At 50.8% G+C, this 21,074-nt stretch overlaps 1 protein-coding gene and 1 long non-coding RNA gene across 5 annotated transcripts in view; one reads left to right on the top strand and one right to left on the bottom strand.

The window, feature by feature from the left end:
• LOC138491573 (uncharacterized) overlaps positions 1-21,074 on the top strand; it is a 230,090-nt gene that overhangs the window by 167,020 nt on the left and 41,996 nt on the right. The gene's annotated exons all lie outside the window — the stretch shown is intronic.
• The window catches only part of ACSL3 (acyl-CoA synthetase long chain family member 3), a 3,215,977-nt gene continuing 3,207,468 nt past the window's right edge, over positions 12,566-21,074 (bottom strand). For 3 of the 4 annotated variants that reach the window (XM_069618147.1, XM_069618145.1, XM_069618146.1), the window contains exon 15: positions 12,566-13,236. In XM_069618147.1, the coding sequence (XP_069474248.1) occupies positions 13,079-13,236 (158 nt within the window). In that variant the 3' untranslated portion in view covers positions 12,566-13,078. The remainder of the gene's footprint in view (positions 13,237-21,074) is intronic. The other variant, XR_011276042.1, reaches the window with a different exon arrangement.

The raw sequence follows: 21,074 nt of genomic DNA, 5'->3' as shown, positions 1-21,074 counted from the left end.
TCCTGCACAAGGAGCGGATCTGGAAGCGTCAAAGAGAGATTCCCCGGTGGATTGTCGTGAGGCCGCTTTAGGAAGGGAAGGCAATAGCCGTGGGCTATGGTATTCAGAACCCACACATCCAAAGTAATAGCTTGCCATTCTTCGAGATGCTGAGACAATCTCCTCCAACTGGCGAACCATGGGACATGGCCTCATGACTGGTTCGGAGCGGCTGTGGCAGTGCCTGAAGGCAAAGAGGCAGCTGCCTGAGCGGCTTTGGCAACTCTATTTCCCCGACCACCACAAGTACTTTTACGCTTATCCCTTTGACTGGCGGCTCCTCTTGTTCTACCAAAGGAGAAGTAGTAACGAAAAGAACCTCCCCTCCAAGGCTGTCTCCTAGGATGAAAAGGCAGAGGTTGACGCAGAGCTGCCCTTAAAGATTTCGCCGCAGCTTTTGGGTCTGCAACCTCTCAAGGCTCTCGTCGGCCTTGCTGCCAAACAAATGCACGCCATCAAAGGGCATGTTCAAAAGACAGGCTTGCACATCCGGGGCAAAACCAGACTTCCGCAACCATGCAAATCTGCGTATAACGGTGCTCGCAGCCATGGACCGGCTAACACTGTCGGCCGTGTCCAAACCCGACTGAAGGGATTCACACATGGCATCCTTGCCATCTTGCATGAGAGCAAGGAACCCATCCCTTTCTTCCCCCTTGGGAATATGCTCAGCCGCTAGAGAAACAAATCCACAGAGTGTGTGAAAATCTTGCTAAGGCACAAGTGGAGTTCGCCGATTTCTGCGCTATAGTCCCTTGCGTGCCCAACCGTCGAAGCGTTTGTCGTCCGTATCCGGAGGGATGGTAGGGTACGGCGCCTGCCTCGAGGTGGCCGTAGCCGCCTGAACTACTAAATTCTCAGGAGTGGGGTGAGATGAAAGGTAGCTGGGGTCGCTACCGGAAGGGCGGTATTTCTTGGTCAACGATTTGTTACCTGCCGGAAGAAATTCTGGTGACAGCCAAGCCGCCACCCTTTAATGCAAGGTCAGATGAAAAGGTTTACACTCGGTCAGAGGACAGACCTTGAATCAAGATGTCAGTGAGATCATCCTGTACAAAAGCTTCAGAAGGACTGGACCAGCCCAGATACTCCATGGCCCTAGCCATAAACCTCCTGTAGGACGACGCAGCATGAGCCCCAGGCTCAGGCATGCCAAGTTCCACTTCCGGAGAAGTGTCCAAACCACTGGCATCATGAAGAGTTTGCCTCAACTCTTCCAACTGACTGTCCCCAGAAAAGACAAGAGCCACATCAGGCTCAACAAGGTCCATATCGAAGTCTGACCTCTCCTCCTCCTCATAGATGTCCTCCAGAGGGAGCTAAAAACCTTACCTCGTGACAGAAGAGGGTCTGGAATCCACCACAGGCCTCACAGACTTAGAAGTAGCCTTCCTTATAGTATCAGGGATCTCCATTGGCAATTTTAGGCCAAAAAATCCCCAAAGGCTTCGCCGTCGAGAGTGTCAGCGGCATCAGCGTCACTCACCATTCTCCCCTCTGGCCCGACTCATTCTTCAGGGCACACTCTCGATGTTCTGATCTCCTCAGACCTTCCCCTCTCTGTCCCTCTCTCCACTCCTCCCTCCTGAAGTGATCACTTTCTCCTATCCTCCCACCTCACTCTCCCTACCACTCAGGCCAAGCCTCCTCCATCACTGCCACCCACCTTCTCAGTCATCCGACCCATGAAGTGCGTATCAGTTGAGGCTTATGCCACCACTTTCTCCCCCCCCAACCCCTTTGGCTTACTCTCACTCTGACACAGCCCTCTCCGCGCTCCACTCTTCTATATCTGATACTCTTGATATCCTTGCCCCTGTCATGAGAATCCGCCTGAAGCCCAAAGCCAAGTGTAACTCCTGGTATGACTCAGACCTCGTCGCCCTAAAGTGCAAGTGCAGGGTGGCCGAGAGGAAATGGCGTGCTTCATGTTCATCCTCTGTCAAAACGGCCTGCCGCCTGCTGCAAAGGCAATACCGGCTCTCCGTCCTCACCAAGAAGAGAGCTCATATCCAAGCCTGCATTTCTGCGGCATCTAAAAACTCGGATCTATGCTTTAAAATCTGCAAGTAACTGGCCAATCCTGCCGCATTCTCTACCTCTCCTATCCCCTCCCAGCCCCTCTGCACGGCACTGGCTTCTCACTTCATTAAAAAAAACACAGGACATCCTGTCCTCATTCTCCTCCCCCTGCTATTCCCATCTCTTCCTCTGGCCCTTCTGCAGCACTCCCCCTCCCTCCTTCTCTGCCTTTCCCCTTTTCTCTCCAGATGAGATTTCTAAACAAGTCTGAGCTATGAAAGTCTCGTCGAAACAGGTTCACCCCTGTTCCTCCAAAACTATCAAGGACCACATTGACTCCCTGGCTTCTGCCCTGGCTGATTTTTGCAATCACTCCTTCGCCACTGGAGTCTTCCCTTCCCACCTGAAGCACTCCCTTGTGCACCCTCTTCTTAAGAAACCCTCTGCCAACCCCTCTTGCCCGGCTAACTGTTGCCCAATCTCCATCACTCCCTTCCTGGGCAAGCTCCTGGAGAAACTGGCCATCTCCCAGATTAATCCCCACACTGAATCTGTTGGTTATCTTCATGACCATCAATCTGGCTTCAAAACTGCCAGAAGCACGGAAACTGCTCTCCTGAACGTCCATTAAGACCTGCTCTCCAACCTTGACTCAAACACCCCGTGCAACCTCATCTTGCTTAATCTCTCTTCTGCCTTTGACACTGTCAACCACACCATCCTGTTCAACTGTCTCCGTGATAACCTGGGTATCACCGGTCAGGCTGTGTCGTGGCTGACTTCTTTCCTCTCCGACCGACCCTCCCATGTCCAACTTGGGACCTTCCTCTCCGATATCATTTTCTCCACCTGTGGTGTCCCCCAAGGATCTAACCTCTCTCCCTGGCTGTTCAACCAATACCTGGCATTCCTTGCCCACCGCATCGCCGCTCTCTGCCCCAATTTTCAGTGCTATGCGGTTGATACCAAGCTCATTTTCAGGCTACCCTCGGCCTCCTCCTCTCCTTCCCTCATTTCTGACTGTCTTTCTGCTATCCAGGAGTAGTGTGCCGCCAATGACCTCTGCCTAAATGCCAGTAAGACTGAGATTCTACTCATCGGCACGCCCACTCCCTCCTTTCCTGCAGCTCTATGGCCGGCCTCTCTTGGCCCTCTTCCTGCTCCCACCTGCAAGGCTAAAAACCTTGGGGTCATCTTTGACTCCACACTCTCCTTCTCTCCTCACATCTCTGACGTCTCTAAGAAGTCACACTACCAGCTGTACCTCCTCAGAGGTATTCTTCCTTGCCTCTCCTTCCCACAGAAGCTCACTGTCTCCAGAGCCCTGATCTCTCTACGCTGGACTATTCTAACAGCCTCTATCTAAATCTGCCTGCTTCTACTCTCCGCCGTCTGCATCTTATCCAGAACAGGACTGCGAGACTTGTCCTTGGCCTCAAGCCCAGGGATCGTATCTCTCCAGGACTGAAATCTCTGCACTGGCTCCCAGTGGCTGCGAGGATTAAGTTCAAAACCCTCTGCATTGTCCACAAGGCCTTCTGTGGCCTGTGGCTGCAATACCTTCAACTCGCTCTTTCTAAATATCTTCCTTCCCGAGCTCTTCGCTCATCCTCCTCCAACTCCCTCAGGGTCAGTCGCTTCTCCAAGCAACAAGCTGGTGGTAGATCTCTCTCTTCGGCAGGGGCCTCCCTCTGGAACAGCCTTCCTGCCTCCCTGAAACTTGAGGAGAACCATTTCTGGTTCCGGAAACACCTCAAAACCTTACTCTTTGCTTCTGCTTTCTCTCCCCTGCTGAATTCCTGCCTGAAACTACACCGCTTACCTGGCCACCCTTTCTTATCTTGGGCTCAGGCCCCGCCAGTTGCCCACCTGCACTGCCTCCCTGGCAACCCCTGCACCTGGGGACTGTTTTCTGTATCCCTGCAGTCCCCCTACCAGCACTTATATCTGCACTTCCTTGCACTTACCACCAGCTGGCCGTTTTATTTATCTTATTTAATCTACTATCCCATGTGCTGCACTTTCGCCGCTCCCTTCCCCCTCACACTTTTCCCTTTGCCCTTCCCATGCACTTGCGCGATCTGAATGACACCTGGCCTAGTAAGATTGTTGTCTGTCTTCCCTCTGTTCCCCCTCCCTTGCCTTGTCGCGCCTTGAAATACTTGTGTATAGGCGCATTATAAATGCCATATCATATCATATCATATATCATATAACGGCGCTGAGGGCTGGTACGTAGGGAAAGCTTTGACGTCGGCATCTGACGGACACGACGCCGACGCCGACCTTGAGCCCTTACCAGGTTTCTGCGGTCTTGCTGGAGACGAGGACCGAGACCTGGAAGCACGTCTCTTGCGACTATCCTGAGCCTTGTCCGAACGGGGCCTTGAAGGTTTCCGATGAGTCGCGTCGAGGACCCAAGCCCGAAGGCGTGCGAGCCACAGGAGATCGTTCCTTGCCGGCTTCATCTGAAGACGCGGATGGAACTGTGCCCTGGGACTGAAAAATAGCTAACATTTGCTCTCTAAAGGCAGCCCATTCCTCAGGAGTCGAGGACTTTGTTGGACAAGCCAATTTCCTCGCGGCTCCGTCCACCAAGGAGGATGGGGAAGGCGACCAGTGACAGTACTTCCTAGAATGCCGACATGAGAACGATGAATGGTGGGAACCACTCCAGGACTGAGAGCTCCGGGACTCCTCCCAACGCAGAGAATCGCCCCTCGAGTCGTCGGTGGACATCCCCATGGACTTAGATTTACGGGACTTACTGGGTTTAGAACCCCTATGTCATGGTCATCGGGCCAAATACGCAGACCACACAGGGGGCCCGGATGGACACAGTCCTGGTGCCTTTGGCACCAGGCTCATAAAGAACAATAAACAAGATATTCATTTGAGTGAAGAAATGCTTTTATTATGGACATGGCATTTTTATTTCGGGTGCATAGTGTATTTCACATGGAACTTTCATCTTTAAAGCAGCCCCACGTGTATTCTTGGGTGGAGCTATTGCTATTGGATTGCCTGGCACATGCTTACTCACTAGGAGTGGCAGGGTGCGGCAGGCAAGCCAAACCTAGTGGGACTGCGCACGATCACAGCTATAAAAGCTGCTCCGATCCCTGAGGCAGACGCTTCGCGTTATTCTGCACTTCCATGCAGCGTAACGCTCACCGCCGCCAGGGATTCAACTTACCATTGGAAACCTTGTCTCCAGCCTCCATACTTACCACCTGAGGGATCCTGCTCTCACATGTGCGCGTCTTCATCTTGGCAACGCGGCTCACCTCCAAATCTTCCGGGACGCTGAAATCTTCATCTGGACACTGCAGCACGACGCGCTTCACCCGCGACCGCAGCACCTGCAAATAAAAACGAAAGGCAAGGTTAGACACTAAACAGACATTATGTTTAAGGTTGCGCTACCACTGAACATTGCGCTCTCCCTTAAACCATCACTCACCTGTTGTCGAACATTGCGGTTTCAGTCATCTTTCTCCCAGCCGCGTTCCGCGCCTCCACAGTTGCTTTGGGCAGCATTTCCTGCTATTGGGAAGAAAACAGAAGAGAAAACGTTATTCAGTTATTAATAAAATCAAGAGCAAAAATAACAAGACAGAGAAAACAGAAAGGGGAAAAGGCAAGAGACATTAATAGACACTTACCACCAACCAGGAGAGCATAGTCGCAGCTGGGCTGGACTATTACTTACCAGGGATCAGTTAAAGAAATAGATCCCACCAACAAGCGCCCCTGCCAGAAGTAGCAGGACGGAGAGCTCATCATCCATACTAACCAGACTTATGGGCCGGTACGTGCCTACTGAAATCGCACCTTGGGTAGAAGGGTTAGAGAGGTACAACAGTCACCAATCAGCACACTCATGTTTTCTCATATTCACGGAGGAGCAGTACCACCAAATGTCGCTGCCCACAATTAATCCGCAGGGGGAGAGACCTGAAGGGGGAGATCTAATTCCTGGGAGGGTTGCAACTGTGCCCCAAGACCTCCGCAGAGACCAGGTGAGTGTAACACCCTAGCTACCTGAAGCTTCTCTTATGCTCCCGCAAGGCCTTAGCAGTCAGCGACTGGCATTTGGAGCAGTCGTCAGTGTCGCGACAATCACCTAAGCAACACAAACAAATGTGATGCAGGTCCGTAATCTACATTTTCGACTTGCAGTCCCAGCAAGTCTTGAAGCCAGACTGCAGAGTCGGAGGGGTCGAAGAAGAAGAGATATTCACAAGGAATACACAAAGCGTGCCGAGTCTCCGAAGCACATACGTTTGCGGAAAAAACAGAACTGAGGCTACGGGCGCCATGTGTCCTATTTATAGCATCTGGTTACTTCGCCCTCGACGGAGGCCTTCGAGGGACATCGACCCGACGCCATCGACGCAGGACGCCCTCTACCGAAAACGTTTCCGAACTACACAGCTGTTGACATTACATGTCAAAGATGTGGAATATGTTGGAAGATACAATCCATTCGAAAGGTTCTTCAGAACCGCCTCACCAAACTCTGCATTGCGTCTGGAGCTGGTGTCCAGTGAGTAGTGCTTACAGAAGGCCGACGGAGTGGCCCAAGTAGCAGCCTTGCTGACGACATCTCAAGAAGTAGGTTTCTGAAATGCGAAGGCCGTGGCCTTGGCTGACCGCATGGGCATGAATCCCTCCAGGAACAGTTTGCCCATGGCCATGTATGATTCCGAAATGGCCTGAATCATCCAATGGACAATGGAAGCCTTGAAAGCTTGAGAGCCGGGGGAGGAGCCCCCAAAAGTTACGAACAATGCCTCAGACTTCCTGAAGGATTTAGTCCGAGAGAGCTCCAAAGAATGCAGGACCCTCTCTACCTCTGACTGCGGGTTGGGGAAAAACACTGGCAGGCAGATCACCTGATTCAGATGAAATGGAGAGAAAACCTTGGGTAAGAAGTTCGGCTGAGTGCGCAAGATGACCTTGTCGTTGTGAAATGTGGTGAAGGGCTTGCACGAGGACAACGCCTGCAGCTCATTAACACTGCGCACAGAGGTGAGAGCCACCAGCGAAACTGTCTTTAGTGTCACTAAGCAGATGTCCACAGAAACCATTGGCTCGAAAGGCTTGCGCTGCAAAGCTGCCAGAACAACAATGAGGTCCCAGACTGGGTGTGGCCTATGCACCAGTGGGAAAACCCTAGACAACCCCTTCAGGTGGGCCTTAACCACTGGGTCGGCCGCAGAAAACACATGCTATGGGGAATTCTTGTAAGCCCTGATGGTCACCCAATAAGTGTAGCAAGTATCCACCTGAACTCCGGAATGAGCCAGGTGAGCTGAAAAAGCCAGTACGTCATCCAGAGGACAGGGTGCAGACCCTTGTCACGAACCCAATGCCATAACCTAGTCCATTTACTCTTCTAATGGGACCGACTCCAGGGTCTCCTGCCCTGTTGAATGATGTCCCAGTTGTCATCTGAAAATTGTGCGTGTTGAAGCCTCAGCTGGTCAGGAACCAGGCCGCCAGCGCCAGCTTGGCCAGGCCCGGATGCTCCACTGCACCACCCTGCTGTGTCAGGAATCCCCTGCTGGAGATCGGAAGGTGGACGAGATCCTGGAGGCACAACTGCAGCAGATCCAAAAACCAGGGTCTCGAAGGGCAATGCAGGGTAATTCTTTTTTTGTGTGCCTTTGTAAGGCGCTTATCCAACAAGTAAATTGTGTTTCAAAGCACCTACAGGGCAACAGGGAGGGGGACATGGGAATGAAGTACAAATATAACAATGAAAGATAGAGGCAGACCTCTTAGGCCTTGTGAGCATTCAGAATGTGCAAGTGCAGAAGGAGAGAAGGGGTGGGGAGGTTAAGTGCTGCAACCCACCAAAGCCCGGAACTTGCAGAGAGTCCATTGGAGCAGGGGGGCGTGGCCGGGTACACAACACCTGCGGCCTTGCCAACAGATCTGGGAGGCATCTCCCAGAGACGCCCCAACCCCGTCCTGCCCATGAAGCAAATTGGGGGCACTTGGAATTCAGAAGGGATGCGATCAAATCCACGTCAGCGAACCCCCAATGCTGGAACAGCGGCAGCTCCCTCTCATAGGTGTTGAACCCCAAGTGACTCAGCTGGACCGCTTCTGAATTGTTGTCCCCCTGAAGGTGTACTGCTGAAATCCAAATCCGTTCCGTCAGGGCCCTATCCCCGATCGATAATACCCCCATGCAGAGGAGGGGGGGGGGACGGGTGCCACCCTGCTTGTTCAGGTAAAACATTGTAGTATAATTGCCCGTCCTGACCAGAAGAGACCTGTCCCTGATGAAGGGTAAAAATGCCTTGACGGCTAGGCCCACAGTCCTGAGCTCGAGCACATGGATATGCAGGAGGGCTTCCATCCTGGACCATGCTCCAGGAATCACATAGCCCTCTAGAGTAGCCCCCAGAGTCCGTCATCACCAGCAGGGTAGGCTCTGGTCGAGTGAAGGGGGCTCCCACTGAAACATAGCTATCCATCAGCCACCAGCGAAGATCCGGCCGTGGGAGCGGTGGTATTGAGTTCCTGTCCGACTGAGACACTGTCTCTTGATCCCGATTGGCCGCACGGTGGAGCTGGAGGAGCCTCATCTTGAGGCGAGCTTGCTGCACAGAGAGCACACGCAGGAGGCCATCACGCCCACAATGTGCTGGAACCACCATGCTGAGGTAGTCAACTTGGTCAGATAGTGCACCACTGCCTTGCGGAGGGACAGGAGTCTCTCGGGCATAGGGAACACCGGCTGAACGGTAGTGTGCCAATGCACCCCTAGGAAGACCAGTTACTGAGATGGACACAACTGATTTCCTCTGGTTGAGAAAGAACCCCAGCTGAAGAAGGATATCCGCCAATCTCTGGCAGGAGTGCACCACACCTTTGGGTGACCCCGCACTCACCAGCCCATCATCCAAATAAGGGTACAGATAATGGCCCTCCAAGGGGAGAAGACCCGCCACTGCATTCATCAACTTTGTGAAGACACGAGAAGCCGAGTTAAGGCCAAAGGGCAGCACCTTGTACTGAAAGTGGTACAACATAATCGTGAACCGCAGAAACTACCTATGCTGTTGGTATATGGGTACATGCAGGTATGCATCCTTGAGGTCCAGGCAACCCTCAGGCCAGCTTAGTCATTTTTGGGTACTGCAGAAATCCTGGAATAGTACAGGAGCCCCTGTCTTCCAAGAATGAAAGGACCTCCCGTAAAAGAGCCGGGGGCCCGATCTGACGCAGAGGAGGAGAGTATGGTAGAGAGAAAGGAAGAGGAAAAATGATGCCCATGGAGACTACGGATAGGATCCACAGGCTGTTGAAAATATGCTTCCATGTGTCTTGGAAAAAGCTAAACGGCCCCCCATAGTCGAGCTGTGTTCCCCGACTTTTATGTCACTGCTTCTTGGCATCAGAGGCTGGGGCAGAAGAGGGGGAGCAGAAAAACCAGCACAACGCCCTCTGCTGCTTCCTCCTGTTGTCGCTGGGCGACATCTCCGGCCTCTGTGTACCTTGCTCCAAGAACTCCTTGAAGCCAGAGAAAGCGCAGGGTTTGAACTCAGTTCTGCCTTGGTACTGAGGGAAGGATTTCGGTCCAGGCTTTGTCAGGATGGCCAAGGACTTGGCGGTTTGAGTGGAGACTTTCTTCTTTATCAACTCGTAATCAGTTGACGAATGAAAAAGTTCCACACCCTCGAAGAGCAGATCCAAGATCTGCTCCTGCACGTCAGATAAAAACTTAGTGGCGTGCATTCACGCCGTCCTTATCGACACCAAGGCACACTCCTCTGCTGGCTGTGTCCATGTGGGAGATCGAAGACAATGAGGTCCTGTGCAATGGCCTGGGCATCTGCCAGACCGGCCTTGAAGGAAGCTTGCTTGTCTGACGGGTGGTCGGGCAGAAATTCCCAGAGCTCCCGCCACAGCTTCTTTTTAGCCGCAGCCAACAGGGCGTCTGTGCTGGGTTGCTGCAGATGCAGTCCTGAGATGGAATAACAGCGCTTTCCCAAAGACAAGAGGCAACTGGAGGTGACTCCCGTGGAGGAAGACGACAAAGGCTTAGAATACAAGGAGGGTGCAGCAACCACAGAAGAATGCGGCTGCGGGTGGGAGGCCAGGAGGATTAGATCCCTGTCAGCCTGAACCTGCTGTCCAACTTCTTGTTAATCTGGGCATTGGCCCTGGGCTTCTCCCAGACTGTCGCACCACCTGTAAGACATCCTTATGGAGAGTGATGGCAGACAGGATCGTAGTGCACTTACCGAAGACCTCTGCTAGCACTCCCGGGCGGAGGGGGCTCCTCGGGCAAAGGGACCGCCATGAACTCCGCCAGGTCCTGAAGGCAGTCATGAAAGGCTTTAACGGATGGCGATGGTTCATAATCCTGGGCATCCTCATTGTCATCTTCATCATCGCGGCCTCCCTGCCACCTTCTCACAGACCGGGGGGGCTTGGGACACGGGTACTGACGGGGTACCCCCTAAGTCCGGCACAGAAAACAGGGCCACAGCTGTTGAGGGGGAGTCGTTGGTGGTACAGAAGGTGGTGGAGGGTTCTGAACAACCGGTAGGGCCTGGACCGGGGGAGGGACCAGCAACTGGAATCAGCAGCACTGGAGGAACAGGAGTACCACTCACAGGAGGGGGCCGAGCAAGCACCACCTGCGGAATGACCGGCTTCACAATGTCCTTCAGGTGCCCCTTCATCTGAGGGGAATGCATTAGGAGGAGGAAGCGCTCCAAGAAGTGGACCTCAGAAGCCGATGGGTGCCTAGGGGAAAGGCCCTCCGAGGTGCTAGGGCTCCACTCCTGGTCAAAGCGCTGAGGCTCCAGTGGTGTGTATTCGTAAGGCTGTGACGGTTAGATGTACCCCTGAGGAGACCAGAAGCCTGTACCATACAATCCAATGCCGCTTCCTGAGGGAAGGGTACTGGGATCATCCTGCAAAGCCCATTCGATGGGTGAAAGACCAGGCGGGCCTCGAGTTGAATTCAAGATGGCCGCAGGCCAGGCAGGGTCCGCCAAGTGCCCCTCTGCCATTTTGAAACCTTGCACCATGCCCTGGGTGGGAGGGCGCAAAGGCCCAGAGCCACGAGAGGCCTAAGACACTAGAGGATATAGCTTGGGTCTTGCACCCGAAGCAGAAGGGTCGACGTCACAGATCACTCTGGTAGGCGCAAAGCCCTCGGCCGGTAGTCGTAATGCCCTGACTCACGACCTCTGAGCGAGCGAAGGTAGGCTGGACGCCCTTGGCACATGTGTCGATAGCCATGCTGGATCGTGCCGAGGACAGACTCTTGGAGGTGGTATTCGACGATCCCTTACCCCCTGGGGTTGAAGAAGAGGACGAACCTGATCGCCCTTCCGAGGACAGCCTAGCAGCCGGTAGCCAGGATGGCCACAGGTCTGTCCCTGGAGCACCCGGAAGAGCCCCTGAGCCGCTCGGCTTGGGAGCCAGTAGCCTTAGAGGCCACAGCCTGCCAGAACCAGAAAACGACAATCTGTGGGAAACCCAGGGAAGGAGTCACTGCACTGTGGAGCCATGCTGAACAGGGGGCCTATCTTGTCTTGATGAGAGGTCCTAGAGACAATGTCCTTATATTGGGGCGGAGGAGAAGTGTGGAAGAAGTGCCTCCACCGTGAAAACAGATTCTTGAAAGCCCTCTGACCGAGAGTGCTGCAAGCCGCACACGCATCAAAGTGGTGGTCGGGCCCCAAGCACTCAAGACAGAGTGCATGGGGGTCCAAGGCCAGGAACGAGCAGTCGCATGAGGCACATCTCGTGAATCCTCCTACGGCCGACATGCACTGGGGGAGGCGAGGCACCTAAGGGAAGTTAAATAAAATTGAATACACACAACAGGAGCAAGCGGAAAGCTAAAAATGTCTCTTTGATGGCTCGCAGTTCCGACACCATCCATGCGGAAAAAGGGACTGGGGTGAGGCACCGGAGGGTGGGGCCTCAGCGGGGAGTTCCCACACACGGGGCCACACCGACAGACGCTATACAAAATTTTAAAGGGGACGTTCAATTTTTCGCTGCCAAAGGTTCCGGTACCATCCTCATGTTGGGGGACGCCCACAAGGCTGGAGGAAAGGGGACGGGACGTATGAGTATAGCTACTGCACTTAACGTCTAATCAACCAACAGAGAGCAGATCTATATGTTGTCTGCCACAAAATCTACTATACTATGCTGGACTTGGTGTAGTACCCAGTCTCCGGTTGTCCAACACAAGCAGCGCTCATAATTAAGGATCAGCTATTCTATAGAAAAAAGACTGAAATACATTAATTGGATTCAAATTCTCAGAATTTCAAACTGCAATTCTTGGGCAATGATCACTTGGCTGACCTGCTCTGTGCTCCATGCAGTGTCTGGACAATTAGCAGAAGTTAACGGAAAAACTGTCACAAACAAGAACTTAGCATGTGGTGTTTGCTTCTATTTTGGATCTTTCTCGATCCACGAAAGAGAATTACTTACGGAGCTTCAAATGAGATCACTTCAGAAGTTCAATTTCATTTATAAACAGATTTTAAACGTACACAAATTCACAACATTAACACCAGTTAACAATATCAGAGTACAAAATACCCTGCCCCTTATAGTCACAATGTACAGTAATCTTACAGATCCCTCTATTACCACCCATTTTAGAGTTACAAAGCAAAAAAAAAAATGCACGGGACTTCTAGATCAAGTTTATAAAATGGACAAAAATTCCAAATTACCACTTGGTCATCAACGCTGTACCAAGGAACAATTACTGAGTTAATCTCAGCAAATTATGCTGAAAAAAACACAGACTCTTGCTTAAAGTCTTAACAATTTACTGATCCTGAAAACACATGATGCAGTTCTGGTGTTTCTGGAAAGAACAATTCAAGCTCGAATGCGAGAAATTGTAATGTTGCTTCTTTTGAGATCTCAAATATTGAGAGCTGCAATTCAAGTATTTTCCTAGTTGAGCCGACTCATGGCAGCAGAATGGCATCAAAACATGAGAAGCACATCATTTTCCTCCATACATTCGCTCAATGTCGTCCTGGTAATGTGTTTTTAGTTCCTTGCGTTTCAATTTGAAGGCATCTGTCACCAAACCAGTTTCAGGTGTCCATTGCTCTGGGCTCAGACGAATTTTCATTGGTACTTCAAATTTCTCTAAGGAAGCTAAACAATTGGACCAAAAATGACAGACAGTAGAAACCATTAACAACCAAGTTTCTTTACACATAGCATAAATACATTATCTTTCTCAAAAAAAGTTACACTTTATAGCCACATTAAATGTTAAAATTAACTGGACTGGTCTTGTGGGACAATTTAAAAAGCACTGCCTCATAATGAATTTCTGAACTCTTGGCATTTGTATGCAAAAGACATCAGACATGTTTTGCTTTCCAATGGTAATACATTATTAAGAAACCCACAGGAATTAGGTTTCTTGCTGTGCTTATGATACAAAACAGTAGGTAGAATCAGCACAGCAGGAATCTCTTGTATTTAGAGTGTTGTTGAACCTTAAAAATAGCTAAAACACTAGTAAATGAATAGTGCTATTTGATAGGATGCAGTACTCACTGTGATGACTTCAAGTCCTTTGATCCCCCACCCCCTTGCTTCAGACTTGTGTGAAATCCATATTGGAAGCATGTAGATCAGATTGTTTGTACATCAAAAGCATTTTCATGAATTCCAAGATGGCCGCTGTGAGGAGAGCTGCATGATCGTGGAGCTCTCACCCTCCAGGGCCTAAGACAATAAAGATTAACTGATTGAGCCTTCCCCAGGCAGGGATTTCTTAGTATTGGCAGCGAAGCAAAGCAGCATGGACTGCTGGGGGTCTTCAGTTGTGGCTGTTTCAAAGTCGAAATCTCCACAGCGATTCCAGTGCGGAAGTACTGTGCTCGCGGTCGGTGCAGGCAGAGCAAGGCGAAACTCTTGCAGACCGCAAGCACTGAGGGAGAGGAGCCCCGCTGGTAAACCAAGTGCGGCGGTGAGGCTGGGTGACTGGGGGTGGCCGTTGTCAACTGACAGACGGCGGAGGCGCCCGGTGTGAAGGGACTATTGGTGGTGTTGAGGCCCTCCAGGGCAAGTTTAGTGGAGCTGGGGTACCCCTGCTGGCGAGTGCTGTCGGGAAGAATGAAGCTGGCCTGAGTCACCCACAACCCCGACCCGCAGAAGCAGTGCGAGAGTGGAGCGGTTAGAAGGCTCCAGAGGGGCCATAAAGGCAGCTCACTGCGGTAATCGTAGCAGCGGTAATCGGAGCAGTGCTCCCGGAGCAACTAAGAGGCCCAGGAGGTTCGCGCAATTAATAAGAGGCAGTAAGGTGGCGATCCCAAAGGTCCACCCCCCACCCTGCAAAAGAACCATCCACGGACTGCGAGTGCTCTGGCCCTTGGAAAGCGTGAAAGCAGGCATCGGCTGGCCATAGCAGGTAACAGCCATCAGCCCTGAGCAAAGCAACAGTGGGGAGTGGGAGAGAGCGCCCAGAGGGCCCCAGCCTAAGCTGTGAAGCCTATGCCTTGTAGGGAGGACCACGGGAGGCCGTGCAGTGATACAGCTGGGGCTTCTTGAGGAGCAATTGAGGCAGACTTTGCAGCTATATGGAACACCTCGGCCATCACACCCTGAACCAGGAATAAAGCAAGGTAGACAGGGTGCAAGAGGTAACAATGCACAGGAGACACTGATTGGCGGAGGTCGTAGCGTCCCTAGGCCAATCTACGGCAAAACAGAGACTAAATAGAAGGCCAGAGAGCCCATCTAAACATATGGTGGGCAAGGGAGAGTCCTCCTTTTCGGGCACAGGGAAGATTAATCTTGGCACCAGGTACAGGAGGAGTGGTGTCTGGGCACCCTAGGAGGAAGTTACTTAGTGGCCCACCTGTGCACGAGCAGAGGGGAGCACCAAACTCATACAGTTGAGGGCAGATCCACAAAGCGGTGGAAGGAGCGGGTGCCTACACCCTGAAGCAGTTGCCAGTGGAGGCCCAAGGAGTCCAAAACGATATTCGGGAGAGGAGGGGGCTGTAAGAATCTATTGCAGTAGTTTTAAAAGCAGCCAGCAAAATGAGTGCAGATGACAGTGATTTCAATAAAAGCAGCCAGCTAAATGGGTGGAAGTGGGATTAAAGGACAGTACTTTCAGTAGGGTTAGTGTAAATGCAGAAAAAAGACAGTAAATTATGTACAGCAGGAGGAATGTCACATTGAGTCATTATAACAGTGAATTAGGCCTTCAATGGCAAGGCAGATTGTTTGCAGAAAGACATCAGGTTCGAAGTACATGGAGCACACGCATAAAACTATGGGAATTGCGATTTGTGTAAAGTTGCATTGAAAAATAACCAAGATTAACCAATTATCCTTATTAAATGACACCCCAGTAACTAATTAGTTCTCCTGATTAACATTGCAATGCAATGTCAGTGAACACGGATGGAAATTCTGTCTTAGTTTTTTTTTCCTCTCTTTTGCTCCATAGAAGAGAAATATACACTGTAGAAAAACAGAAAATGAATGGGTTGTCTTTCTTCATTCTGAGCTTTCTTTGCGCAGGAAATAAGTTGATACACATACATGCTCTCGTGAGGGATTGGACAGTGGGATCAGGAGCCTAGAAGTTGCTGAGACACGTCAGAAAGGAAGCAGTTTTAGTCTTGATTGACAGGCAGATTAAATAAATTGGTGAGCACAGAAGGGCGGGGTTCTTCTGCTGGCTGCAGCCTGCCGAGAGGATCCAAAGGCTGCATCCCTGGCATTGAAGTCTGCTAGGAGTCCAAGGCCACCTTTTGAGAGTGCCAGTGATCATGCAGGGGTTGGAATACTTCACCGCAGACAGGCAGGAGATAGAAAGGGGCCACGCAGATAAGACATAGACAATTCAAACTCCCATGTAAGTGGCTGTTAATTTGAGGAGAGCGCTGGATGGAAGTAGATTATCTCCGTTACTGTTTAGACAATAATAGTTCATTACTTTCAACTGAGTCATTGTTGTTTTATTTCGTACACTGCGAATTAACAAAAGAGAAATGTTCTGCAGTGTTTGTTTTTATTTTGTCTTTTAGATAGCTGCCGTATTGTCAATGATTTGGTAAGAGCCACAATTGTGTTATCACGTAATGCAATGTTTTGTTTCTTTTTTATAAATGGCTGGGTCACAAATCATATTTGCAGTGGCAAAAGCAAAGTTGGTGTCATTTTTTTTCTTCTTCTCATGTGTCTGATGATCATTCTGTAGGTGAGAAAAGTAACTAGGAGATACCCTAGTGCTTGCACCACAGTGATAAAATAAGGAACCAAAGGGGAAATGTATATATGCAGGCTAGGAAGCTGGTGTGTTGTGCAAGTGTGTCCAGCCAGACATGCTGGGGCTGAACAGGGCCCTTCAAGGGCATAAGCTAACGACGTAGATAAGTCACTAGCACAATCTATGCACAATGTATACATCATTTATGACATTAATGGGTTCCTTCTAAATGTGCTAAGTCTGGGTGTATGCCTACAGTCAACCCTAGAATGGGGCGTAGTTGTAAAAGAGGGAAGGTTTGTCTTATCACATAAGGCAGAGTTATTAATATACTCATCACTAATTTACTACGATGATAAGATAATGCCAATTTACCGCCAGAATACCACGATACCAAAATACAGCCAAGTTAGGTAATAGCCCAAAGACAAAAACCCCTACAGGGCAGGGTTCCCCCAACAGATCTGACTGCACACCTGTCCAAGGACAAGGGGAAGGACTTGCAGCCTGCCGCTAAGTCAGAGAACAAATCTCAGGAGAGCCATTTGCAAAGACTCTGACGGAAGGACAGCAATACATCAGCTGGGGGAGACCAGGGGCCCTTGGTAGAATAGGAGCTTGGAGATTTGATGGGGTCTGTGAAAGATCAAGAGGTCACCCAGGAGGTCCTTTGCCAATGCTTTCAGAACTTTGGAGCCAAGATAGTGGAAACCATTCAATCGAAGTTGAGCTTGATGCAAGCAGAACTCTCCCAGTCACTGCAAGAGGTTAAGGGGTACATAACGAAACTGGAGGAGCGGACCTAGGCAGCTGAGAGTGCCATTAAAGAGATTGCAGAGGATAGATCGACGAGCAGGCAGAGCAATAAGCAAGGGTCATGCAGAACCTTGCGATCCAGAGCGAAGACCTTGAAAACCGCTCGAGAAGATCCATCGTTAGAACAAAAGGCTAAGTGTTTGTGGACCTGCTGGAGGTGGAAGACTGGTCGGGGATAGAGCTGGACCGTATTCACAGAGTGGAGCCCAAAAGGGAGCAGCCAGGGGCAAGACCCAGGGATGTAGTGGTGGCCCTACACCAATATGGGCAGAAGTAGAAGGTGATGGCGGCCGCGGGAAGGGCTAGATCGATCAACTATAACAGCTCGGAGCGCCAGCTATTCCAGGACCTAGCCCATACCACCCTGGTGAAGCAAAGAATGATGGACCCTGTGGTGCACGCGTTAGTGCCAGAGGACATACATTATAAATTGACCTTTCCCTTTGCTCTATTGCTTGAATGGGAAGGGAAACAGCATCGGGTCACCACCTGCAAGGAGGGCATGAGGGTCCTGAAGATGGAGGATCAAGTGTCTGCAAGGTAAGACCAAAGATCAGCGAGAGACCCGCTCAAGAGGAAAATGTGGGAGTGGACAAAGGTCCCGACGATGGGCTCTAAAAACCAGTCCCGAACGGTCTGGTTAAACCCCTCGATGAGGGGGAAGGAGAGGAGGGTGCCCACTCGGCCACTGACAAAGGATTGCCACGCTGAGGGAAAAGGGGGCAACAGAAGGGAATTGGTATTGCCCCCATGGGGCAAGGCACCAAGGTACTAGCTAACTTGGTTTGTCCACATGGGTCTAGGGGGACCCACACAGGTTTACTGTGGGTTATTACAAGGGCTCAACTCCTGAGACATAGGGTCAAGGGAGCTAGAGGCTGGTTGACCCTGACCAGAGGGGAGGATGGAAGGGCAGGGGAGGAGTGCTGGGGGGCTAGGGGGAAGGGAGAGTTGAGGACGGGGCAAGGGGGGCAAACCCAGCAGTGGCCACTCACCAGCAGTAGTAGCTGTGCGGCAGGAAGAGTATGGGTAACGGAGAAGTGCTTCGGGTGACCTCCCTAAACGTCAGGGGGCTTAACTCCCTGGTCAAGAGGAGTTAGGTGGAGCAGTTCCTGGGGCGGAGGAAGCCAGGAGTTACGGCCCTCAAGGAGATGCATATTCAGAGGTGTGACAGGCAGAAGATGAAAATTAAGGGGTACCACCACCTGTTCCAATCCAACGCTCTTGGCAAGACGGGGGTAGAGAGAGGTGGTAATAGCCATTCGAGATCTCCCAGGCTTTCAGGACTCCGAGGGAAGGTACTCGACGGTCTCGTTCCGATGGGAGAGGGGTATGTATTTTTTTGTATTTGTTTATTATTTATATTGCGCACCAAACCCTGAGGTAGCTGGGCGCTTGAGAACTTAGGGTTACATACATGTGAAGGCAGAAGGATACAACCAGAAGTGAAGACAATAAATGGGGTTACATACATGAGTAGCCAGGACAATAAGTAGATGGGACCCTGGTTACATGCGGGTCGGCGGAAGCCATGGGTAGCAGAGAGCTGTTACATGCAATGCATTGATAATATACATATTCGATGAGTAGCAGTACACACAGTGGCAGCAATCTATGCCCCGAACAAGGCGCAAGACAGGTTCTTGCGGGCAACACTGACCAAACTGTAGATTTTTGAAAATGGCATATAATAATGGTAGGAGACTTCAATCTCTCGGGGGACCCAGCTATGTCAGACTACACACCCATAACAATCCCCATAAATGTGGGACAGAGAGAACCTGGCTTGTGGTGATGGAAGTTGCCTAGCCACCTCCTTAAGTATGGAGTCTTATGCGTGGACATACAAAATAAAATTGGGGAATTCTTTGCACTTAATGCAACAGTGGGCGTCCGAGACCAGGTTGCGTGGGAAACGTTTAAGGCTACAATGAGGGGGGAGCTTATTGCAAAGAAATGCCAGAGGGATAAACAACTAGGTCTCCTATAGCAGGAATTGGAAGCTAAACTTTAACAAATAATGGCTAAAATGGCAGATAATGTGGAGAGCACATTACAAAGGGAATACCAGTTGATTAGGTGTCAATTAGATGTCTTGCCGACTAGATCTGCAGAGCGGCCATTGCTCTACCTCCAGCAGAGGTATTATGTCAAAGCCAACAAGGCAGACCGCCTTTTAGCGAGGCTTATTAGGAAAAAGGAGGCGTTGAGGACGATCATTAAAATAAAGACAGGTAGGGGACTAGATAGCACTGCTTTACCCAACATAATTTCGGCATTCACAGATTATTATTCCTCCCTGTAGACTTCAGATTCCACTGAGGAGGGAGCCCAAGCAGAAATACCTGTCTCGGTCTCCTCTCCCTAAAATCACTACTCAGGAACAGGAAGAACGAGAGAGACATTACCACCAAAGAAGTAAGGGCAGCAAAAGCAGCCTTGCCATCAGGAAAAGCCCCGGGCCCAGATGGCTTACCGGCGATCTTTTACAAAACCTTTCGAGAGGCACTGATCCCGCGCTTAGTCCCACTCTTTAATTATATTGAGGGGTGGGGAGGTAGGGTGCACCACCCAGTCAAAGGAAGAAGCCAAGGTGGTGCTGCTCCCTAAATGGGGTAAGGATGTCACACTGTGTGGTTCATACCATCCGACTGCCCTTATTAATCTATAAGCAAAAATGTACACCAAGGTACTAGTGTTGCGACTGGATAAGCTCCTCCACCAAATTGATCATTCCTGACCTCTCGTGATTTATTAGGCACAGGCATTCCTCTGATAACATTCGGCAGGTCTGTCATCTGATTGAAAAAGTCAACAAATCCAGAACGCCTGCACTGATATTAGCGTTGGATGGCGAGAAGTCATTCGACTGGGTCGAATGGCCATTTCTCTTCCACACTATGGAGGTCATGGGGTTTGGATCTAAATTTCTTCCAATGGTTAGCGTTAACTACTGAACGCCCTCCCTGCGCCTAGTGATTAATGGACAGCTTTCTCAGGGGATCAAAGTGTCATGAGGCACCAAGCTGAGATGCCCGATCTCCCCGCTTTTATATGCCATCCACCTTGAGCCGCTCTTGGCCAGCATTAGGGACTCCACGGATATTAGGGGGATCCCTTTGTGGGTGAGGAGGATAAAGTCGCAGCATTCGCTGATGATATGCTCCTCAAGGTCACGGAACCAGACACAACATTTCCAGGGATTTCACAGGAACTTTGTCTCTTTGGAAAGGTGGCAAGGTTACAAATAAATGTCCACAAATCAGAACTGTTAAATCTGACCACTCCATTGGACAAAGTTCAGGAATTGTGGAGTATGGTACCCTGTAGATGGGTGGAAGCCGGCATTAGATATCTGGAGGTGCAGATTACCGGCTCGTTGGGCTCTCTTTACCAAGCTAATTGCCAGTCGCTAGCAGAAAAGCTGCACCTGTTGTTGGCTGACTGGGGACCCTTGTCCATATCTTGGCTTGGGAGGATAAATGCCCTAAAATGGTGATTTTGCCAAAAATGTTGTATTACTTCATGGCCCTACCAGTGGGGGATCCCTGGGGTTTCTTCAGGATCCTTCGAAAACACATAGGGTCATCAGGCCTGCAATCGTGTGTTTAAGCCGGATAGCGGCCCTGGTGGGGGACTAATGGGATGAGTTGGTGCGATGTGTGAACTTGACCACCTTCCCCTCTCCACTGATGTCTTTGTTTAGGAATCTCCAGTTGACGCCGGGTAGGGAAAGGGGAGCTTTCAGCAAGTGGGAAGCAGCGGGATGCCACAAACTAAGGTACATGTTCACAGGTTAGGATATTAAATCCTTTGCCCGGGGCAAGCAGGAATTTGGGCTAGATGAGGGGTACAGGTACCGATACTCCCGACTGAGGCACTGGCTTTCGAATCAAAAGGTTAGGTGGGTAGCCAGCAGGGAACTCACTCCTGCAACAAC

Source organism: Ambystoma mexicanum, chromosome 10 (genome assembly GCF_040938575.1).
Source record: "Ambystoma mexicanum isolate Mex_15411 chromosome 10, UKY_AmexF1_1, whole genome shotgun sequence".
In the NCBI taxonomy this organism is placed as follows: Eukaryota; Metazoa; Chordata; class Amphibia; order Caudata; family Ambystomatidae; genus Ambystoma; species Ambystoma mexicanum.
Note: the sequence above shows the minus strand (reverse complement) of the source record. Positions and strands in the feature narration are given on the sequence as shown.